At 35.8% G+C, this 20,169-nt stretch overlaps 1 protein-coding gene across 1 annotated transcript; it reads right to left on the bottom strand.

Annotated features, from left to right (window-relative positions):
• Positions 1-12,267: 12,267 nt before the first annotated feature.
• On the bottom strand, positions 12,268-12,633 carry LOC125098314 (transmembrane protein 258-like). The gene has a single exon (XM_047727008.1). The coding sequence runs from the start codon at positions 12,619-12,621 to the stop codon at positions 12,382-12,384; it is 240 nt and encodes a 79-aa protein (XP_047582964.1). The 5' UTR covers positions 12,622-12,633; the 3' UTR covers positions 12,268-12,381.
• Positions 12,634-20,169: the final 7,536 nt, after the last annotated feature.

Raw genomic sequence — 20,169 nt, 5'->3', positions numbered from 1 at the left:
GAGTTCCTCAAAGCATTAAACATAGAATTTACGATATGACCCAATAATTTCTCTCTTAGGTATATATCAAAAGAATTAAAATAGGGACTCAAACTGATACTTGCATGCAAACAATCATTGTAGCATAATTTACAATAGTCAAAACGTGGAAACAACCCAGTTGTCTATCAATTGATGAATAGATAAACAAAATGTGATACATGCTACAACATGGGTGAATCTTGAAAATATTATGCTAGATGCAATAAGCCAGGCATAAAAGAACAGGTATTGTGTAATTCCACAAATGGATAAATTCAAAGGGATGGAAACTAGGTTACCAGGGGTGGGGTGGAGGGAAGGAAGAGTTATTGCTGAGAGGAATTATTGTGTACAGATTTTCATTTGGGTTGATGACAAAGTTTTGGAAGAAGATAGTGGTGGTGGCTGTACAACACTGTAAATGTAATTAATGTCACTATATATTACACTAAAAGATAGTCAAAATGTCTAATTTAAATGTTATATATATTTACCACTATATAAAAAGGGAGTAATCAAAGTTACTCTAAGTTTTAATATATTTGTTTTCTCAAGTTATTTAAAAATGGAAACGTAAGGTTTTTTTTTTTCTTTGCATTCCAGTAGTTTCAAAACCATTATTACACTTGATAAGCAGTTTGTAATACTACTTTAAAAAAGCACTATTGTGTTTTCATTATCTTCATTTCTAAGATCTCAATTCAGTTTTAATACATGAGTGTGTTGCTGAACGTGAAGGCTGTTTTAGAAATACTTTTTAAAACATAACTTCACTGCCCTTGAAATCGGAAATGTGTTGCCTTGAGTTCTGTAATAACAAGGTAACTTTTCAATTTTAAGAGCCATAGTATCTCAAGGGTCATTTTTTCCATTTGGTTTCCTACCTTCATATTGTTGATTTGAACAGGGAATTTCCATTGATTTCAAAAGGGCCATGTACAGAGATAGACTATAAAATTGTCCAGAGCCCATATGGAAGCAGAATCAAGTTTTGAGATGATCTAGAATCTGCTTTTGTGAACTCACTCAATCAGAATATGGTTATATTAATATGTAAAATAAAGTTTATTTTCCCATATGCAAATTTTGCAAAATAATCAAAGTTTTAAAAAAGACAAAAAATGATTTTCTTAAGAGAAAGTCAGATTAAGCCTGACTATTAGGCTATTCTGCTGTGTCTGTGTAAGTTTCTGGATTAAAATTAAGATCAGTAAATATCCTTAATTTTTACACCATACCTTTATTTCATTCACTAACCTACTTAGTGCAGTCATTGAGATGCAGAAGTAAATAAATTATGTGGACATACATGGTATAGAACTCAGTTGAACTACTATAAATACAACCTATTATTGTATAATTTTACATTATTTTTATTTACCTTGAATTTTAAAAGTAATTATTATGAATTCCACTGCATGTTGTTTTTCAACAATTTTGTGGATTTTTACTCTAGGGAATAAAAGTTGAGTACATAAGTTGAGTTTACCAAAGTTTGCATGATACAAGATCATGTCATCTTCAAATACAGTTTTACTTCTTCTCTTCTAATCCTGCTGCATTTTATTTTTCCTCACTACATAGGCTAGATTCTTCTATTACAGTATTGTAGTAGAGGTGATGAGAGTGGACATACTTGCATTGTTTCTGAACATAGAAGGAAACCATTCAGTCTTTACCATTAAGGATGATGTTAACTGTAGGTGTTTTTTTTTAAATAGATGTCCTTTATCAAGATGAAGAAGTATCTTTCTATTTCTAGTTTTATTTTTTTAAGATTTTATTTATTTTAGAGAAAGAAAGCAGAGCAAGAGAGAGCATAAGTGCGTGGGGAGGGGCAGAGGGGGAGGGAGGACCAGGCTCTCCACTTATTTGGGAGCCTGAAGTGGGGCTCTATCCCAGGACTCTGGGATTACAACCTAAGCCTAAGGCAGACACTTAACCTTAATCGACTGAGCCACCCAGGCACCCCCTATTTCTAGTTTTCTAAAAGTCCTTATCAGGAATGTATATTAAACTTTACAGATGCTTTTTCTGTGTCTATTGAGTTGAGCATATTTTTGTTTTGTTTTGGTTTATTTTTTGTCAGTAGAGTGAATTACAATGTAAAGAGTAATAATACATAATATATACTTTATATGTAAAGTATATATAAAATATATGTATTCTTTATGTAATAAGTTTAGATTTAAGTCTTGCTTTTATATGCAACATGATAATCTCTGCCTCTCAATTTGAGTGTTTTTACCTCTAAATTTAATATAATTATGAATATAAGGTTTGGGTTTAAATGTATTATGTTGCTAATTGTTATCTCATTTGTTCTTTCTTCCCCATTTTCTTTTTTCCAACTTCTTTTGGATTGAGTATTTCTATGGTTCCATTTTATATTATCTGTTGAATTTTTGTTGTTGTTGGTTTTTATTTTTATTTTTGTTTTTAAATTTAATTTTTTTTTCTGTGTTCCAAAATTCATTGTTTATACACTACACCCAGTGCTCCATGCAATACATGCCCTCCATAATACCCACCACCAGGCTCACCCAACCCCCCCACCCCCCTCCCCTCCAAAACCCTGAGTTTGTTTCTCAGAGTACACAGTCTCTCATGCTTCATCTCCCACTCTGATTTCCTCTGAATCACTTCTCCTTTCCATATGCAAATGTCCTTCATGTTATTCGTTATGCTCCACATGTAAGTGAAACCATATGATAACTGATTTTCTCGGCTTGAGTTATTTCACTCAGAATAATCTCCTCCAGTCCCATCCATGTTGATATAGAAGTTGGGTACTCATCCTTTCTGAAGGAGGCATAATACTCCATTGTATATATAGACTGTATCTGTGAAGTTGAAGGGAAATAGAGTTGCATAGAGGGTAAAGTGTGGTGAATGGAAGTTGCGGCCCTTCTTTGTTTAGTTTTCTTGGTAGTGGGTGAACACAAAAGTATCATTATATTCATGAAAGAGGAATATGTTAATAATTATAAAGAGAAGTGACTATTACAGCAGCAGCTGCCTGAGAGGTACAAATGGATGGGATTCAGGGTACAGGTGGAAGAGCCAGTCTTTAATGAGAGAGGAGCTACCTTGACCACTGTGACTGGAGGAAATGCAAATGTGGACCCAGGTTAGATAAGCATACAGATGTATTGGTAGGAGGAGAAAGGAGTTCATGATTGATTGCTTTGATATTCATGAGGAGGTTTGGGGCAATGTTTTTAGTTCTTGCAGATGAGGAGTCACCCTGAGTACAACTGGAAGTTTGAGGTGTGAGGAGAAGGTATGAAGCAGTTACTTTGTAAATGAAGAGAAGGAACATGTTAGCAAAGTGTGAGAGAGTTTTGGGAGTTATTGAGGGCCTATATGAATTGAGAAAGAGATGCAGCATGGCTACGTGGTTTTTCTCAGACAATAGTCAACATTTAACCTGGTACAGGCACCATATAGTTAATACAATTAGAAACAGGTTTGGGATTTTGCTGCTTTATATGCAGAGAAGGGTAAGAAGGGACAAGGCTTTAAAGGACCTTGTGATGGGTTAATTATATTAACGGTAGAGTCAGTATACTCAAGGCCCCAATGAGGCACATAGTCATTACACCAAGAGACAGATGTCCTTCTCTTTGAGTTATTTGATGATGATGATGATAATGTGTGTGTGTGTATGTGTGTGTGTGTGTGTGTATGTGTGTGTGTATATATATATACACACACACACACATAGTGATTAGTGATGAGAGAACTTTTACATTGATGGCTGAGATTGATAATTAAGTCTAGTGGAAAATACACTATACCAGTAGTCATAGTATTAATAGAAACAAATATAAGAAAAATAATACCTCATATTTAACACTTATGTGTGCAAAATTACACTAAGCCCTTTACCCACTAAATTTATAAGCTTGTTTACCTTGTATCATTTTCACAAAAATCTCATGATGTATTATTGTTACTCTTGTTTCTTGTTTTTGTTGCTGTTTTTGGTTTTCTTCCTTTTTTTTTTTTTAAAGATTTTATTTATTCATTTGACAGACAGAGATCACAAGTAGGTAGGCAGAGAGGCAGGTGGGGGGTGGGGGGGGGAGAGGGAGGTAGACTCCCTGCTGAGCAGAGAGCCTGATGGGGTGTGGGGCTCAATTCCAGGACCCTGAGATCATGACCTGAGCTGAAGGCAGAGGCTTAACCCACTGAGCCACCCAGGTGTCCCTGTCTTCCTTTTTATAATAGAAAAACTAAGACTGAAAGAGATTAAATGACTTGTGGAGGATGAAAAAGTCTGAAAAATATGGAGTTTAAATTAGAAAAGACTTTCAATCTGGTACTCATGATGAATACTTTGCTGTTCTGTTGTGGGAGAGCTAGATTGCTGACTGTTGCTCTGTGATTGCCTGGTTTTGTGGCTCTGAGAAAGTCACATTACTTTGTTTCCATTTCTTCAATTGTGTTTAGTAAATGGTATAATATCACTTTGTGTCTAATTTGATATTTGATTTTCTAGAAGGTTGTCCTAAAGAATTTGCAACTAGGGGCATTAAAAAAGAATCCATCTAACTACCTTGAAGTATACAGGTGACACTTTAGTTAATGTTTTGTAATTATTACTTAAAATTGCCATTAGATTTCATATTTTACTTTAGTTATTGATAGTATAAACCCAGCATTGTAAAGTCAGGATTCTTTTTTTTTTTTTTAAGATTTTATTTATTTATTTGTCAGAGAGAGAGAGGGAGAGAGAGCGAGCACAGGCAGACAGAATGGCAGGCAGAGGCAGAGGGAGAAGCAGGCTCCCCGCCGAGCAAGGAGCCCGATGCGGGACTCGATCCCAGGACGCTGGGATCATGACCTGAGCCGAAGGCAGCTGCTTAACCAACTGAGCCACCCAGGCGTTCCGTCAGGATTCTTTTTTATCATAAATGTAGTTTCCCTCATTTTAATAGTATACTATACTTCGTGTTCTCAACAAGGATAATTTATACAATCATTACAAATAATGAAGAGCTATGTGAGTTACAGTAGCTAAGTTTACACTTAAAATGTTTAGTGATTTCAACATGATTCTAAATAATGCACAATTCATATAGTATTAAATCAGCATAATGTTTATATAACATGGCATTGGTTGGTGCCAAAAGTTCTTGAATTACATATACAGCATGTTATATAATTTGTAGCATGACACACCTAAGCATTAGATTTTGGGTGAAAAAATAATTAGAAGTGCTGAACGGTTGTAGAAGCAAGGCAGGTAGTGATTTGTTCTAGAGAAAGCACCATATATAAAACCAATCACATAAATATCCCAGTCTTCTTATACAACTCTAGTCCTGATGATTATATGTTAAATAGTATTATGTAAATCAATATACCAATATTTTTGTATTAGCACTATATAAACATTTTCCCCCTTCTGCTTTGATTATTACTAAACATGCCAGGAGCTCAGTGCAGCTCACATTGCCTTTTAACTCTCCAGAGTTATAATAAAAAGTACATAAACTTATTTTATTTATTCACACTTTGATTCCCCAGAAATTGCCATAATATTATGTGTGAAAGAATAAATGTCTTTCTTCTCAATTGCAGGAGGTTCATAGTTTGGGGTTATAACTTACTGCTTTGGCATATCTGCTAGCTTTTAAAACAGAATCATGAAGACCAGAGTCTCTACAAATTATGTATTGCTAATGTCCTTCAAACAATGGTGTACTTGGAAGGATAAATTCTGTTTACCTTGGTTGAAAGTTCCCAATAAATGTTATTAATAGAATGTCAGGGCTATATATTCAGGTAAAACACTTATGTCAAGTGGAATGTATATGAGTGCAACAGAGCCTATGTGTGATTGAGAGTCTCCATTTCCTACTTATGTCTCTGAATTAATGTTTTTGCCTGCAAATTATATAGAAAGTCTCTACAGCTAGCTAGCTAGGTAGATAAGTACTAGGTTCACTTTAGACAGTCTTAGAAAAGTATGATTTTTCCATCTGAATTTATTTCAGTAAATCATAAAACATTAAACTTAATATTAAACTTTTTTGTCTTCTCAGAGGATAAAGTGAAGCATTTAATTTGTACCCACATTGACATTATACTATGCCTGAGATGCCCTTGATATGCATAATTTGAATGCAAAAATATAAATTATAAATGAATAGCTTTATTGCTAAATTATATATATAGTATTATATAAATACATGTATATATATGCATATGTATGTATACATATTCCGGTGTGATGTATCAAGTTGTGAGTTTTCATGACATATAGACTATAAAGTTTGCCAGATAATGTGAGTCTCATTTAATCATCTATACTAGGAAATCAATTTTTAAAATGACTTCTTAATTTTAGATTGTTCCGGTTTAGAGAAAATTGTCCAAAATAATTTGTAAGTATGGTTATATTTAAAGACAAATTCTACATATTTTATAGAGGCCTAAATTCTAAAATGTTAATTCATGTAGAATAACAAGTAAGCACATGGAAAATTCTACCTGGAAAAAAAAAAAAGATCAGATGATAATATGGTCTGCTGCTAAATGATGTTATAAGGAGACTCATTTAAAATCTAAGTAAAATGAGTGTTTTAACTTGGACACACCTAATATTGGTGGTGATATCACTAATATAAGCAGCATAACACTGGGAATTTTGAATAACCATGGAACTTAAAGAGAACTTGAGAAATTGTTCTGTTCCACCTTATTTCAGGAAATTATTTATCATTAAGGAATCTTACCTTCACCTTTTCATTTAGGATTGCTCCCAAGGTCTCTTAGAATTTGTTACAGAATTTGTAAAAATCCTTATTACCCATGCAACTATATTTCCTACATTTTGAATCATTTTTAACCATACCAAATTTTGGAAGAATCCTATTGGAAATATATCTAATGTATTTCACTAACAAATATGAAAAAACATTTGAAAATTATTTCTAGCACTAACTACCTAGATGAGAAAAAGTATTTATTTAGATACCAGGTAACTTATGGGGTAAATTCTCAGGATAGTCCATCAATGCCATCTTATAAACCTTTGAATTTTTATTCCATATTTTTTCAAATGTAAAAGATAAAATAATATAAAATCAGCATAAATATGATCAATCTAATAAATATGGTGGCTGAAAAATAGATGTTTTAATATCTATGTGTAGCAAATATGGACAAATTAATGCATATTTCAAAAATTACCAATCTCTGATACTCAGTGGAATAAATCTAGTGACTCAAAAATGTTTATTAAAGCTTTAAGTTTAGGAAATACCAGATCTCTTACCACAACCTAGGAAATGACCAGATACACTACAATCTGAATAAATTCAAGAGAGTATGCTATACCCAGTGCACAGACAGCAGTCTCTAAACTTGGAGTAGGGGAGAGATACTGCCCCTTCAGCCATTGTATCTGAAGACGGTGGCTGCAGAAATAATTGGCAGTAGCAGGGAGAGTAGGGGCAGAGAAGAAGAGCCTAACCACAAAGCATGTTCTTTTGATTCAGTCTGAACTTCAGTATGGCGTGATATTTTAATAAACCTACTTGATGGCTACATCCATTCCTCCATTACCCAAAGTCTGTGTCCATTTTAATAGGACAACTTTCCCACATGGGGCATTTCAGGTTCAGGAACCTCAAGACATTTTAGAAAAGACTCTAGAAGGGTGAAGCATGAGAGAACGGTTTTCCTGATTTCTCCTCGTTTTATAGTTTTCTTTACACCTTGTGCACACAACTGGATATAAAAATCATTGTCTAGCTCTACAAATAAGTGCAAATTAAGTGCATACAAGGCAACCATGAGCATAGTTAGAAGATCATGAGACTATCTCCATACTATTTTTGGGAAAATGATAGCCCTAGAAAAAGTTTCCCCTTAGCAGAGAAAAAAAATTCCCATTAGGGGAAAAATGTCAGAAAAGTGTTTTTGGATATTTATTTTAAAAATTTATAGAGAAAAAAACAAGGCAAATAATACAGCATAGAAGAACCAGAGAAAGAAAACATTATAGAATGCTTACTATTAGAAAAAGAAAAGGAGGGGGGGGGAGGAAGGGAGTTAGAAAAACTTGGGTCTATTTTATTAAAAAAAAAAAAGAAGAAATCAAAATTAAGTGAAATAACAAAATTTACAAAAATTAATGTAGAACAATAAAGACAAAATAGGGAGATTGGCTAGCTGAGTCAATGATAATAAAACTTGGACAACAAATTGGGATAAGGAAGAGATTTTAAAAGATTCCAGAGAGAGAAAAGAAAAAAAATTAGTTTCTTACAAAGATATTAGAAATAGGAAGTGTCTGGGTGGCTCAGTCAGTTAAGTGTCTGCCTTTGGCTCAGATGGTGATCCCAGGGTCCTGGGATCAAGCCCTGCGTGGGGCTTCCTGCTTAGTGGGAAGCCTGCTTCTCCCTCTCATACTCCCTCTGCTTGCGTTACCTCTCCCGCTGTCTCTCTCTGTCAAATAAATAAAATCTTAAAAAAAAAAAAAATTAGAAGCAGAATGTTATATCAGAATTCTAAAAAAAAAAAAAAAAGGAATTCTAATAGCAGTGTTGTCAACTGGTTGACAGAGGGCAAGTTCTAATTATGAGGGTATTACTGGATATTCTTTTCATCACTACATTTCAGATTCTGTGTAAAATGGCAGATCTTTGGAAGTGATCTTAATTTTTATGATCAATTTTATTTGTCAATAAACCATGTTATTTTCAGGTTCTTGGAAGTCCAATATAATCTAACATCAAAATTTCAATCTCTCATTTCGTTTAAAGTGTTCCCACTTTCTCAAATATCTGTCTGACCTGCGTTTTCCTCACCAGCTGACCTGATCTAGGCTCCAAAATTTGCAGGAGGAAACACTGACACAAGTAGTTTCTATCTTTTTTTTTTTTTTCTTCATTCTATCTCCTCCCTTCCTCAGTAGATACCATTTTTAGTTTCCCTGCAAGATCAGTTTCAGAGGGGACAGGAGGGAAGTAGAAAAGGGAAAAATTTTATGTAGCTGGCTCAGTTGTAATTGTGCCCCCAGGGTTAGGGTTGGGGTTTCCAGCTAACATCTTAAATTTTCTCCTTGCTTCCCTTGAGCACCATGAACAGCCTTTCTGTTTCCCAATAATAGCAAGCAGATCTCTTCAACAGGGTTTCTCAAAGTATCTCAGGTATGACACCCTTCTCTGGTGCTTATTTTGCCATTGGGAAAAAATCTGTGTCTTTGCAGTACCAAAACTTGAAAACACAGTATGCATCCATCACTGCCCTCCTCACCTTTTTTTTTTTTTTTTAAGATTTTATTTATTTATTTGATAGAGATCACAAGTAGGCAGAGAGGCAGGCAGGGAGGGAGGGGGCAGGCTTCCTGCTAAGCAGAGAGCCCAATGTGGGGCTCGATCCCAGGACCCTGAGACCATGACCTGAGCCGAAGGCAGCAGCTTAACCCACTGAGCCACCCAGGTGCCCCCCTCCTCACCTTTTTATTCTGACATGACAGATAGACCTACCTGCTATCTGTTTTTCACATATTCTCAGTCGTTATCAGGCACCCAAATCTGTGTTATCTGTTAACACAGGCCATAGACATTCATCTCACCTGGTTGTTCTCCTAAAGCCCCACTTAGATGAAGATGAGGGCAGCCGTGGGTGTCACAGGAAGGCAGGAAGTTTTCAGAGCACAGTCTTCAAAGAAATTCTAAAAACCCTGAGGAACAAACTGAGGGTTTTGGAGGGGAGGGAACGGGGGGTTGGGTGAGCCCAGTGGTGGGTATTATGGAGAGACTGTATTGCATGGAGCACTGGGTGTGGTGCATAAACAATGAATTCTAGAACACCGAAAAGAAATAAAATAAAATAAAATAAAAAAAAAACCTAGAAATGTTTTTTAGATTTCTTAAAAAAATGGTCATTTCTATATAATTGGTTTTTTGCAGACTCTTATATTTAAGATGAAATTGGGTAATGGACTGTAAGGACTGCCAAACCTGTTTTGAGCTACCATTCTGCATGTCTAGCAAAGATGGTATATTACTGTTCTTTAATCCTTTTCAGTTTTGGGCCTCAGTTGATACATCTGGGTAGGGAAAAGCAGATCTTAAAATTGTAATAATAATTGAGTGTTGGTTAATTTAGAAAAGGACATTGTCAATTAAACTAGAACTCATAGCAACTACAATATCCTTACTGCAATGGGTCTGCTAAGCAGGAACTCCACATGTGGCTCTAAAGATTTGGCACTCCACAGCTGCAGGTGGTATTACTTATGTAGACTACGGTCTTACAGGGTGTCAGTTGGCTCCAAAAAACATGGTGATCGCTGCTGTGTTGTGGATTCTATGTCTTTTGGAAAGGGGACAGCTCCTTTTAGTAGATGTGGACTTGATGGATTGAAGCACTTTACAAATGAAATATATCTTTATATTTTTGTTTGGTGTCTTTGAGCACGGGTAAAGACAGATTTGTTGCAGTTTCCAAACATGGAAGAATTTGCTCTTGGAACCAGAAACAAGTGTCTTTATTTGGATAAAGTGTAACTCTTATGCTGGTTTGAAGAGTTAACCCTCCTATCTCCAGGGTTTTCACATGCCTTACATAGAAAGCCAGGAAAGTGAACATACAGTAGCTGATATAAAATATGAGAATAACTGGACATCAGTGAGCTTAAAGTGGGGAGAATTTTTACTTACATTCTCCATTTATTATATTTTTTAGTTCAGAAATATACAATTTATTATGTTTGACTTTGGGTCACAATAGTTAAGTATGTAAAATTTTGGTGGTGGAATTGTTAAAAATAGACATTTTAAGTGGTACTAGATCCAAAATTGTAGTCCTTGTTGGTTTTTGGTTTGTTTGGTTTTTGTTTTTGTTGTTGTTGTTGTTGTTGTTGTTTTGGATATGCTTGATAAAGAGCACCTTTTGGAAGGATTTGAACTCAAAGAGAGCATAGCACACCTCTTGTCACATTTTGCTACCAGTGTCATTATGATTTCAGAAATTCAGATAATAGCTATGTGGTATAGTTTATAAAGGCACAAAACTGATTGGAGAGGACCTATTTTATGAGGGAAAGTCATATTTTTAGACCCATTTTTAAAACCTTTTAATAAAGGTCTTACATTTGGTATACTCTGAAACTAGAAATTGGGTATTCTAAAAAAAAAATCTCAAGGGGAAAGAGTTATAATATCAAACTCAAACAAACAAATAAAAAACTCTAAAACGATACTCATACAAATGGGTTTTGACTTTTTAACTCAGAATAGAGGCTGGAGCAAGAAAGGAATAGAAACAGATCTTGGTGGTCAGACTAAGCAGAAAAGAAAATAAAATTGAAATACTAACATATCTAGGTATTCTAAAAGGTTAGATTAGGAAAGAAGGCTATAATCACTATTACAAAGATATGAAAGATGAGCAGAGTCCAAATAAGCTAACAGCAGAAAAAATGAATGGTTTGTGGATCTCTGAGGAACCTTGGATTCAGGAAACTATTGAGCACCCTTATACAAGACACAGGGGAAAAATAGCTGAAGATTGAGATCTATACTGGGTGGTTACACAATATTTTTTAACAAGAGTGGGAAGAGATTACCTGTTAGATCACATAAAATACTTTAAGCTATTAAATGAGTTTCAAGATGACACAATTATTGCAAAAGGAAGGAAGAAGAACATGGCATATTCCCTAAGGGAACATGTCTAAAAAATTTACTGAGTTAGGACTCTAAGGAAAGTTATAGCTGAGAAGAGAAAAACCAAAGTGAAGACAGGCAAGACAACAATGAATATAATCCAGGCATGTGTTTGATTATCTCTGATGGAATGGAACCTACTGTGTGTAATAATAAATCTGCTCAGGCAGGTGAAGATGGAGAGGATCTGTTTGAATAATAGATTTTTTTTTTCTGACCTAGAAATTATTGAATTCTTAATCTGTAAGGAATTTTACATGAAAGAGGAACATATTCAGAAAGCAAAAAGTCTGAGTTTGAAGTAAGGTGAAAACAAAGGGTAGAAACATATAATTAAGGAAGTGAGGTTGGTTGTACAAGTATCAGAAAAATAAATGGACACACTTAACTAGGTTGAAAATGTTTAAACTCAGCAGCCTCTATTTGAAGAGAGTAGGGAAATAATGAGAGCACATGAAAGAAGCGTATTGATCTTCATTGGATCACTGGGGTTACAAAATTTGAAGAAAGCTTTTATTTATTTATTTATTTATTTATTTATTTATTTTTGCGGTTACACATCTGCCTTTATTGGGAGCAGCGGGTGGGACACTTTCAGCAACAGTAAAAAAATTAATTTACAAAAGCAGGAATTCAGTGAAGCCGCCTGGCTGGAACCCTTGGGAGCTCATACGTAGATGCCAACCCAGAGCAGCAGGAAGAGGACTCCAAAACCCATGAAGAGCAAGGCCACCAAGGAGATGAGGAGCTCTTTGTAGATATCCCGAGTGTATTTGGTGGAGGTAACCTCATAAACGAAGAACCAGGCCGTAAAGAACATGCCAATTGCCAACAGCACCACGGTCAGATGAGGGAAGACAGCAGGGTTCACTGGGCTGGTGTATCTGCTCATGGCCTCGAGCTCCATTTTGCCAGGCACGGGCGAAAGCTTTTATTTTTTATACCCTATTTGTATTTCACTTTTTGTTGCATTGGGGAACACATTCTGAACAACAGTAATTAATAATAGTTATAGCAGACCTCATTGCTTTTTTTCTTAATATTAGCATATTTCTACCTTTTATCTTTTTTTAAGATTTTATTTGTTTATTTGAAAGAAAGAGAATGAGTGAGAGGGAAAGAGAAATGAACAGGGGTAGGGGGAAAGAAGAGGGAGATTCACACTCCCCACTGAGCAGGGATCCAGACATGGGGATTGATCCCAGGACCCTGAGACCATGACCTGAGCTGAAGGCAGATGCTTAAACAACTGAGCCATTCAGGTGCCCCATCTCTACCTTTTCAATCTTAAATATCATTTTGACCATTAGTATGAGATATGTCTTCCTTACTTAGCTACATAAGTATGTATATGCTTTAATATTTTAAGGGAATTTCTTTATTGAGTGTGGTTAATAGATTTAATTGAAAGGTCTTTTTTAGCATCTGTTGAAATCTTAAGTTCTATTGGTATCTCAGGTTGATATTTATACCAAAATTAATACTTAGGTTCTTGAGCTAAAGAAATAATATTTAAATATGGTAAGTGCTGGGGCACCTGGGTGGCTCAGTGGGTTAATAAGCCTCTGCCTTCGGCTCAGGTCATGGTCTCAGGGTCCTGGGATCAAGCGCCGCATTGGGCTCTCTGCTCAACGGGGAGCCTGCTTCCCTCTCTCTCACTGCCTGCCTCCCTGCCTACTTGTGATCTCTCTCTCTGTGTCAAATAAATAAAATATTTGTAAATAAATAAATAAATAAATAAATAAACAAGGTCCTTCTTTTAAGGGATTGTTCTATTATATTTTATTATTTTTTTAAGATTTTATTCATTTACTTGACAAACAGAGATCACAATCTGGCACCCCAGATTGTTCTATTTTACATGATAGTATTTTATTTAGGAATTTAATAAAAACATTCATATATGGCATTTTTTATACCAGTTTTTGTAAAATTTAATGCCAGAGAACTGTTGTTCTCAAGAGTGTTTGTCAAGAACAATGCTCCATAGTTAAATAGATATGATAAATGCTGCTTTATGAAATCTTTTTTCAGAAGGTATTAATATCCACATAGTAAAGCCTTTAGAAAATAATCCATTTAATCCCCCATGAAAGATTTCGCTTATTTTGTCTGTTTTTCTGTTTTCTTGATATTTGTCTATCTTATTATTTGAACACATCTCTCTCTTCTCTAAGATATATATGTGTGCCAGGCAGAAGTATGACCCTCATAATTTTGCCCCCTAATGTCATAGTTTTGAATATGTTACATTACCAGGCCAAAAAGGGACTTTGATGTAGTCAAGTTGACTAATGAGCTGACCTTAAAATAGGGAGATTATCCTGACAGGTACGATGTATTCACAGGAGCTGTTAAAAGCAAAGCTTTCTCCTGGCTCTGAAAAGGGAGAATGTTAAAGAGATATGGGAGAGTGGAAGTCAGAGAGATTTGGTGTGTCCCTGCCAGTTTTGAAGATGGAACAGGCCACAAGTCAAGGAATGTGGGAAGTCTTAAGTAGCTAAGAATGACCCCTGGTCACTTGTTACTTCCCTGGCCAAAGGAAGGAGACCCTTAATCCTATAACCACAGAAATTGAATCCTACCAAAACCCTGAAAAAGCCTGCATGTGGATTCTCCCCTAAAGCCTCCACATGATAGTCCTGGTTGGCTGACACTCTGATTCTAGTCTTGTGAGACCCTAAGCAGAGTAGCCAGTTGAGCCTGTCTGGACTCCCAACATACAGAACTATGAAATGAGAAGTGGGTATTGTTTTAAGTTGTTAAATCTGTGGTAATTTGTTAGGAAATAGAAAACTAGTGTAGTATATAACATAGCTTCACAAATAATAAGTAATAGAAAAGGTGCAATTTAAGCTAAATAGGGATAGTACATTAAACTGTAGAATTCATCTAGAAAACACAATTTTTCCATGTGAATGATCCTAGATTTTACTTTAGAGATGAGGAAAAATTTGGACCTAAATTCACACATGAAATTATAAGTTTTACTTTACTTCATTTAGGTTTTGTTTAATTGTATTTGCACTAATTGATTTCTCGTCGTATGTGAAAAACTGAATCAACCTCAAGAGAATCTCGTGCATCCTACACTACAGTGATCAGTTAATATACAGTGGTGAAAGTGATACTACTCTTCAGGGGATATAAATCATGTTTGTGGGAAGCATTTTGCAATTTTGGTATTTTTTAGTAACCTGAGCATATTTTCTCCAATGAAAGAGCTATCCATGAAATGTCCAGCCAAGATTCCTATCATTTAAATATTCCCTTTCTGGAATTAGAATGCTCAGGTATTGTAAAAAAAAAAAAAAAAAAGTGCATATTAAATAAAAGTATTTGTATAAAGTATTTTGAAAATGATTATATTTACTAGTATGATGCATAACATATGAATTGATTTTTTGGGTGAAAAGTGTCCATAGTATTGCAATTGAAAAATTTAAAGAATACAAAATTACCCTAGAATTCAAAGGAAGAAATCTAGCAGCTTCCAGAGACACCACTCAAGATATAAAAGAGAGACACACACAATTAGAGACACTCAGAGACACAGAGAGAGAGAGAGACTCCTTTTGACCTTTCTCCTGCCCTGTAATTTGGAAGGCAGGGAACTACTGCCAATAGGAAAGAGCCAGTTTGTGAAACCAAGTGGACCAAGCAAGGGCAAAAAATGACTTTAAGAGAAAACAGGGCAAACTTAGAACAAGTGACAGATCAACTCTTAGCCAATTGCTTTTGGGAAATCAGTAAACTCACATTTAAAACAAAGTATATCCTATAAGATAGTGGTATAGAAGTATCTTTCCTGAGCAGTAGTGTATGCACATATGATTGATACATCTAGCTTTATAGTCTTGAAACTTGCTTTAGCATCATTATTTAAATTATTAAAATTAAACATTGTCATAGAATTTTAAAGACATATTTTAGGGTTCATCCAGTTCTCCATTTAACAGATGAGAAACGTAAAATCAAAAGAATGTAAGTGACCTATCAGATCCTCATCTTTTTCCTTTCAGTCAAGCATAGTGTCTATGGTACTGCATATTCCTTTTTAGAAGTTCTGAGAAAACGTGTGCTCACTTCATAGTAAATGATCTATAACTCTTACATGTGGCACAGTAACAAGCTCCATAAAGAATGTGCATACAGTTGCAACTTAGGAGAATCATATGTATGATCTAAAGTCTGTATGTTATATATAATATGTGTCAGTGAAATAGCTACAAAATGATAGTTCTGGGCTTTTTTTTTTTTTTTTCATTTTATTTATTTATTTGACAGAGATCACAAGCAGGCAGAGAGGCAGGCAGAGAGAGAGAAAGGGAAGCAGGCTCCCTGCCGAGCAGAGAGCCTGATGCTGGGATCATGACCTGAGCCAGAAGGCAGAGGCTTTAACCCACTGAGCCACCCAGGTGCCCCAGTTCTGGGTTTTAAAGGGCTTGCCTTTGATGGCCTTACTGACCCATTTTCCTGACAGTAATTTGTCTTCAGTAAACTTTACCACCCGTTTTGTTTTGTTTTGTTTTTTCCTATTGATAATGTTTTCTGTAGCAACTGAAAAGGATAATAATAATCATTTAGTTTGAAATGTTTGGGTCACTTAATTACAGACGGTAGAAACCTTATATGATTTAAATAGTAAAAGCAATTTAGTGAGGGTACTTTGTAGCTTACAGAATTTTGAGGAAACCCGCAGAATAAATTTTGGAAAGTAAGAATCACATAAAGGAGGGTATGGAGCCAGAATCGGCCAAATTAGGCTGTATAATTAGGAAGGCAGAACACCGCTGATGCTGAAGCTGAAGCTGAGCCCTGAAAACTGTGGTTCGCATTGAGACTCTTGGCTCTGAATTACCACTTTATCAGCAGTGCTGAGCTTAAAAGAGAGAGAGAGAGAGAGAGAACAAACATGCTGGTACTGCTACATCAGTCACGGCACGTCCTCCTTACTCACATCACTTGATCATGATGCAAGGCAGGCAGCTGGTCATTTGATCAGCTAAGCCTAGTTTAACAATCACTGGGTGTGTATTATTCCATATAGACCCCCAGACTACCTTCTGGTGGGACTGTGAATTGACGAGTCTGAGTAGCTGAAAACTACATTTTGAATATCTCCTTTGTGGAAAAGGCATTTGATGTAATTCTGACAATCAATCCAGTTCTTGGAGACTTAGGTTTAGAGCTGTATTACTTTCAGGTGTGAAGCATCCTTGTGGTGTACAGATCATGTAATGTGGAGTAGTTCCAGAAGGCAGCAACTTTCCTCGGCAGCTTCCCGACAGTGCTAGGGGTAGAAGCTCCCTTCTCTACACAACTTGGGGCGTCATCTCTAGAAGCTCAACCTGAGTTTCTTTCTTCGGCCCTCCTAATAATGATTTGGGCCATATATGCCTCAAAAATTTATTCATGCTTCAAACGGTGATGTATCACTATGTTGCCTATAAACCAGGAATGCTTATTAATAAGTAATTAGAATCTGGAAGTTGTTCCCTGTAACCTATCTTAAGAAAATAAGAATTATAATAGGCTATTTCTTTGGGTTTGTTTGAAGGGTGTGAAAATCCATGAACCTAGAAAAAGGGAACTTGGAAGTGAAGGACACTCCATGATAAAGTGGTTAATTTAACTCCTGTGGTTTATTGCACAAAGTATATTGAAGACCAGCTTTGCTGTATCAAGTGACTGGTACAGCTGAGCCAAGGAAACTTCTTAGAACTGTGGAGTGGACTGCTTGCTTATAACTGTAGTGAAGAATTTAAAGCAAAGATATTAGGCTCAGTGTCTTCATTGTCTGCTCAGTTCAGAGTCAGAAAACCAGGACCTTGAATTGCTATTCTAAAATATTGTTATCCTTGCTGCTACAGAGTTTGTATACTTGTAATTGAGATAATGCTCAAGTTCATGTGATATGCCAAAATGGGGTTTGTGTTGGTTTAATACTATGTTAACTTGCCTAAGATAGGACTAATGTTTCCAAAATCCTCTTTATTGAATGTTTCCAGGTTTGAATTGACAGAAATTTTGCTCAAGATTTGTAAAACAGAAGTGAGTAATAGTAAATATTACTCTCTTAAGTCCATCATAGACAGAGGTGAGCAGAGAGATGTGGAGATGCTACCAGCTTCCATCTGGTCTTTTTCTCTCCCTGGAGATGGATAGATGCAGAAATTCCATTGGGTTTCCATTTGTCCTCACTCTGCAGTGCTGTATGTCTGATTCTCCTCCTTTACTGCTGCCCCTCTTGACCAACAGTAACTCTACTATAAGTCTCAGGATGATAAGCCCAAAGCACTGTTGAATCCATCCATTCTTCTTCAGAGTACCTCTCTGATACACCTGGCTATAGGAGGGCTGGTGAATGAATTCCCCTTCATTCTTCATCTTCTCTTGTGGAATCTACCTCAGCTACTTCCACATTAGAGCAAAATATTGTTCCTATAAAAAAATCCTTCTCTATAATGCTAATACTGTCTTTGCTTCCCCGACTGAAACTTCAGGGACATATCTTCAAGAGGACATCAACTTTTCTTAGGTCTCATTGTAAGGAACTCTCATTACTGTCATCCCATCAACCATACAAAATCAATCTTAGAAGAAATTTTTTAATATTAGAAGAATTTCAGATTTCCCAATTATATTGGCAAAAGTCTAGGACATATGTGTAGGAGCATATTCTGTGGATGGCTGCACAAAGCAGAGGAATGGAATTTAAGATCTGGTTGAATTTATCAATATGGGTGCTCTTAACAGTGAATTTCAATGTATTGTGCTAGCTTGATTAATGGGGAATGGTTCAAATTGTTTGCTTGGTTGGCTGATTAAATCATAAACTCAGCTTTGGTCTATATTAAGCTAAAGGAAAATGAAAAGACAATTCATTAACCTAACATTATTTATGTCCCTTACAGGGTCAAAAGAATCTCCCTTAATAATGACATTGATAAATATTTTGAGTAGTGTCAATAACCTTGGAAAGTAGTAACTCTCATAGCCATGAGGAGCCTAAGGAAACCTGATGATTAAATATAAGGTGGTGTCTTTTATGGGATCCTAGAACAGAAAAAGAAAAACACATTAGGTAAAACTAATGAAATCTGAATAAGGTTTGGACTTTAGTTAATAATGTATCAGTATTGGTTTTTTAATTGTAAAAAATGTACAATGCTAATGTAAGACAATAATAATGGGAGAAAGTTGGTAGGAGTATATGAGGATACTCTAGTATTCCTTCCCAATTTTTCTCTAAACCTAAAGCCATTTAAAACTAAAAAGTTTATTTAACAAAAGAAATACTCTACTTACTTTTCCCTGAAGTCCTAAGATAAATGTGGGAAATTGCCCACATAAATGTGGGACTCTTTGATTATGCTGAGTGAAATAAGTCAAGCAGAGAGAGTCAATTATCATATGGTTTCACTTACTTGTGGATCATAAGGAATAATGCAGAGGACATTGGGAGATGGAGAGGAGAAGTGAGTTGAGGGAAATCAGACGGGGGAGACAAACCATGAGAGATTGAGGACTCTGAGAAATAAACTGAGGGTTTTGGAGGGGAGGGGGCATTGGGTGAGCGTGGTGATGGGTATTAAGGAGGGCACGTATTGCATGGAGCACTGGGTGTGGTGCATAAACAATGAATTTTGGAACACTGAAAAGAAATAAAATAAAATGGGAGGGAAAAAAAAAAGGACTCTGATTTTAGTGAGAATGATGAGATCCTGGCTCACAGAGGCCCTTTCAGCTCCTAAGTACCAAAAGTAATGGGTATTGTCATAAAGAACAGGGCTAATGCAATAATGAAAATACTTTGACAAGCACGGATCTTTGAAGGTGACAAATTGCTCACAGTGTGCTGGATTTTGTGGACAACCCTTAGGTGTTCACAAAACATAAACAGTGACACAAACATAAAAGCTTAAGTTCTGGTTAACAGAAAATAATCTTTAGAGAGCAGGATAGTTTTGGTGCTTCACCATTCCGATGTTGATGCCTAGAATTAGTTAATGTATCGTGAGTTCCTTGAATGAAGCTTTTTATACCCTGAAATGTAAATGAAATAATGACATTGATAAATATTTTGAGTAATGTCAGTAATCTTGAAAAGTACTTTTAATTTTCATAGTTACTGAAATACCACTAAAATCTTCCTGCTGGCCTTACCCAAAGAGGTACACAACTATTTACCCAAGTTTCATTCCATATTAACAAGCAATTGTCAACATTGCTGAACAACAATTTTAGAAAATGTTAATTGCTGGGTCACACAGTGGGGACTTTGAGGATTCAAGTGAGAAATGGAGTTTGGCCTGAATCCATCCACAGTGGCAGGGTGATTTCATGAATCCATTAGGTGTTGCTGGCAGACATTTAGGTGGTGAATGATGTCAAACATGTGGACTGCCATTGCCATAGCTGATCTCATAATCATCACTACTGCCTGCCCATT

The sequence above is a fragment of the Lutra lutra genome, chromosome 4 (genome assembly GCF_902655055.1).
Source record: "Lutra lutra chromosome 4, mLutLut1.2, whole genome shotgun sequence".
NCBI lineage: Eukaryota > Metazoa > Chordata > Mammalia > Carnivora > Mustelidae > Lutra > Lutra lutra.
The sequence above is the reverse complement of the archived record's forward strand: the minus strand, read 5'-3'. Positions and strand labels throughout refer to the sequence as shown.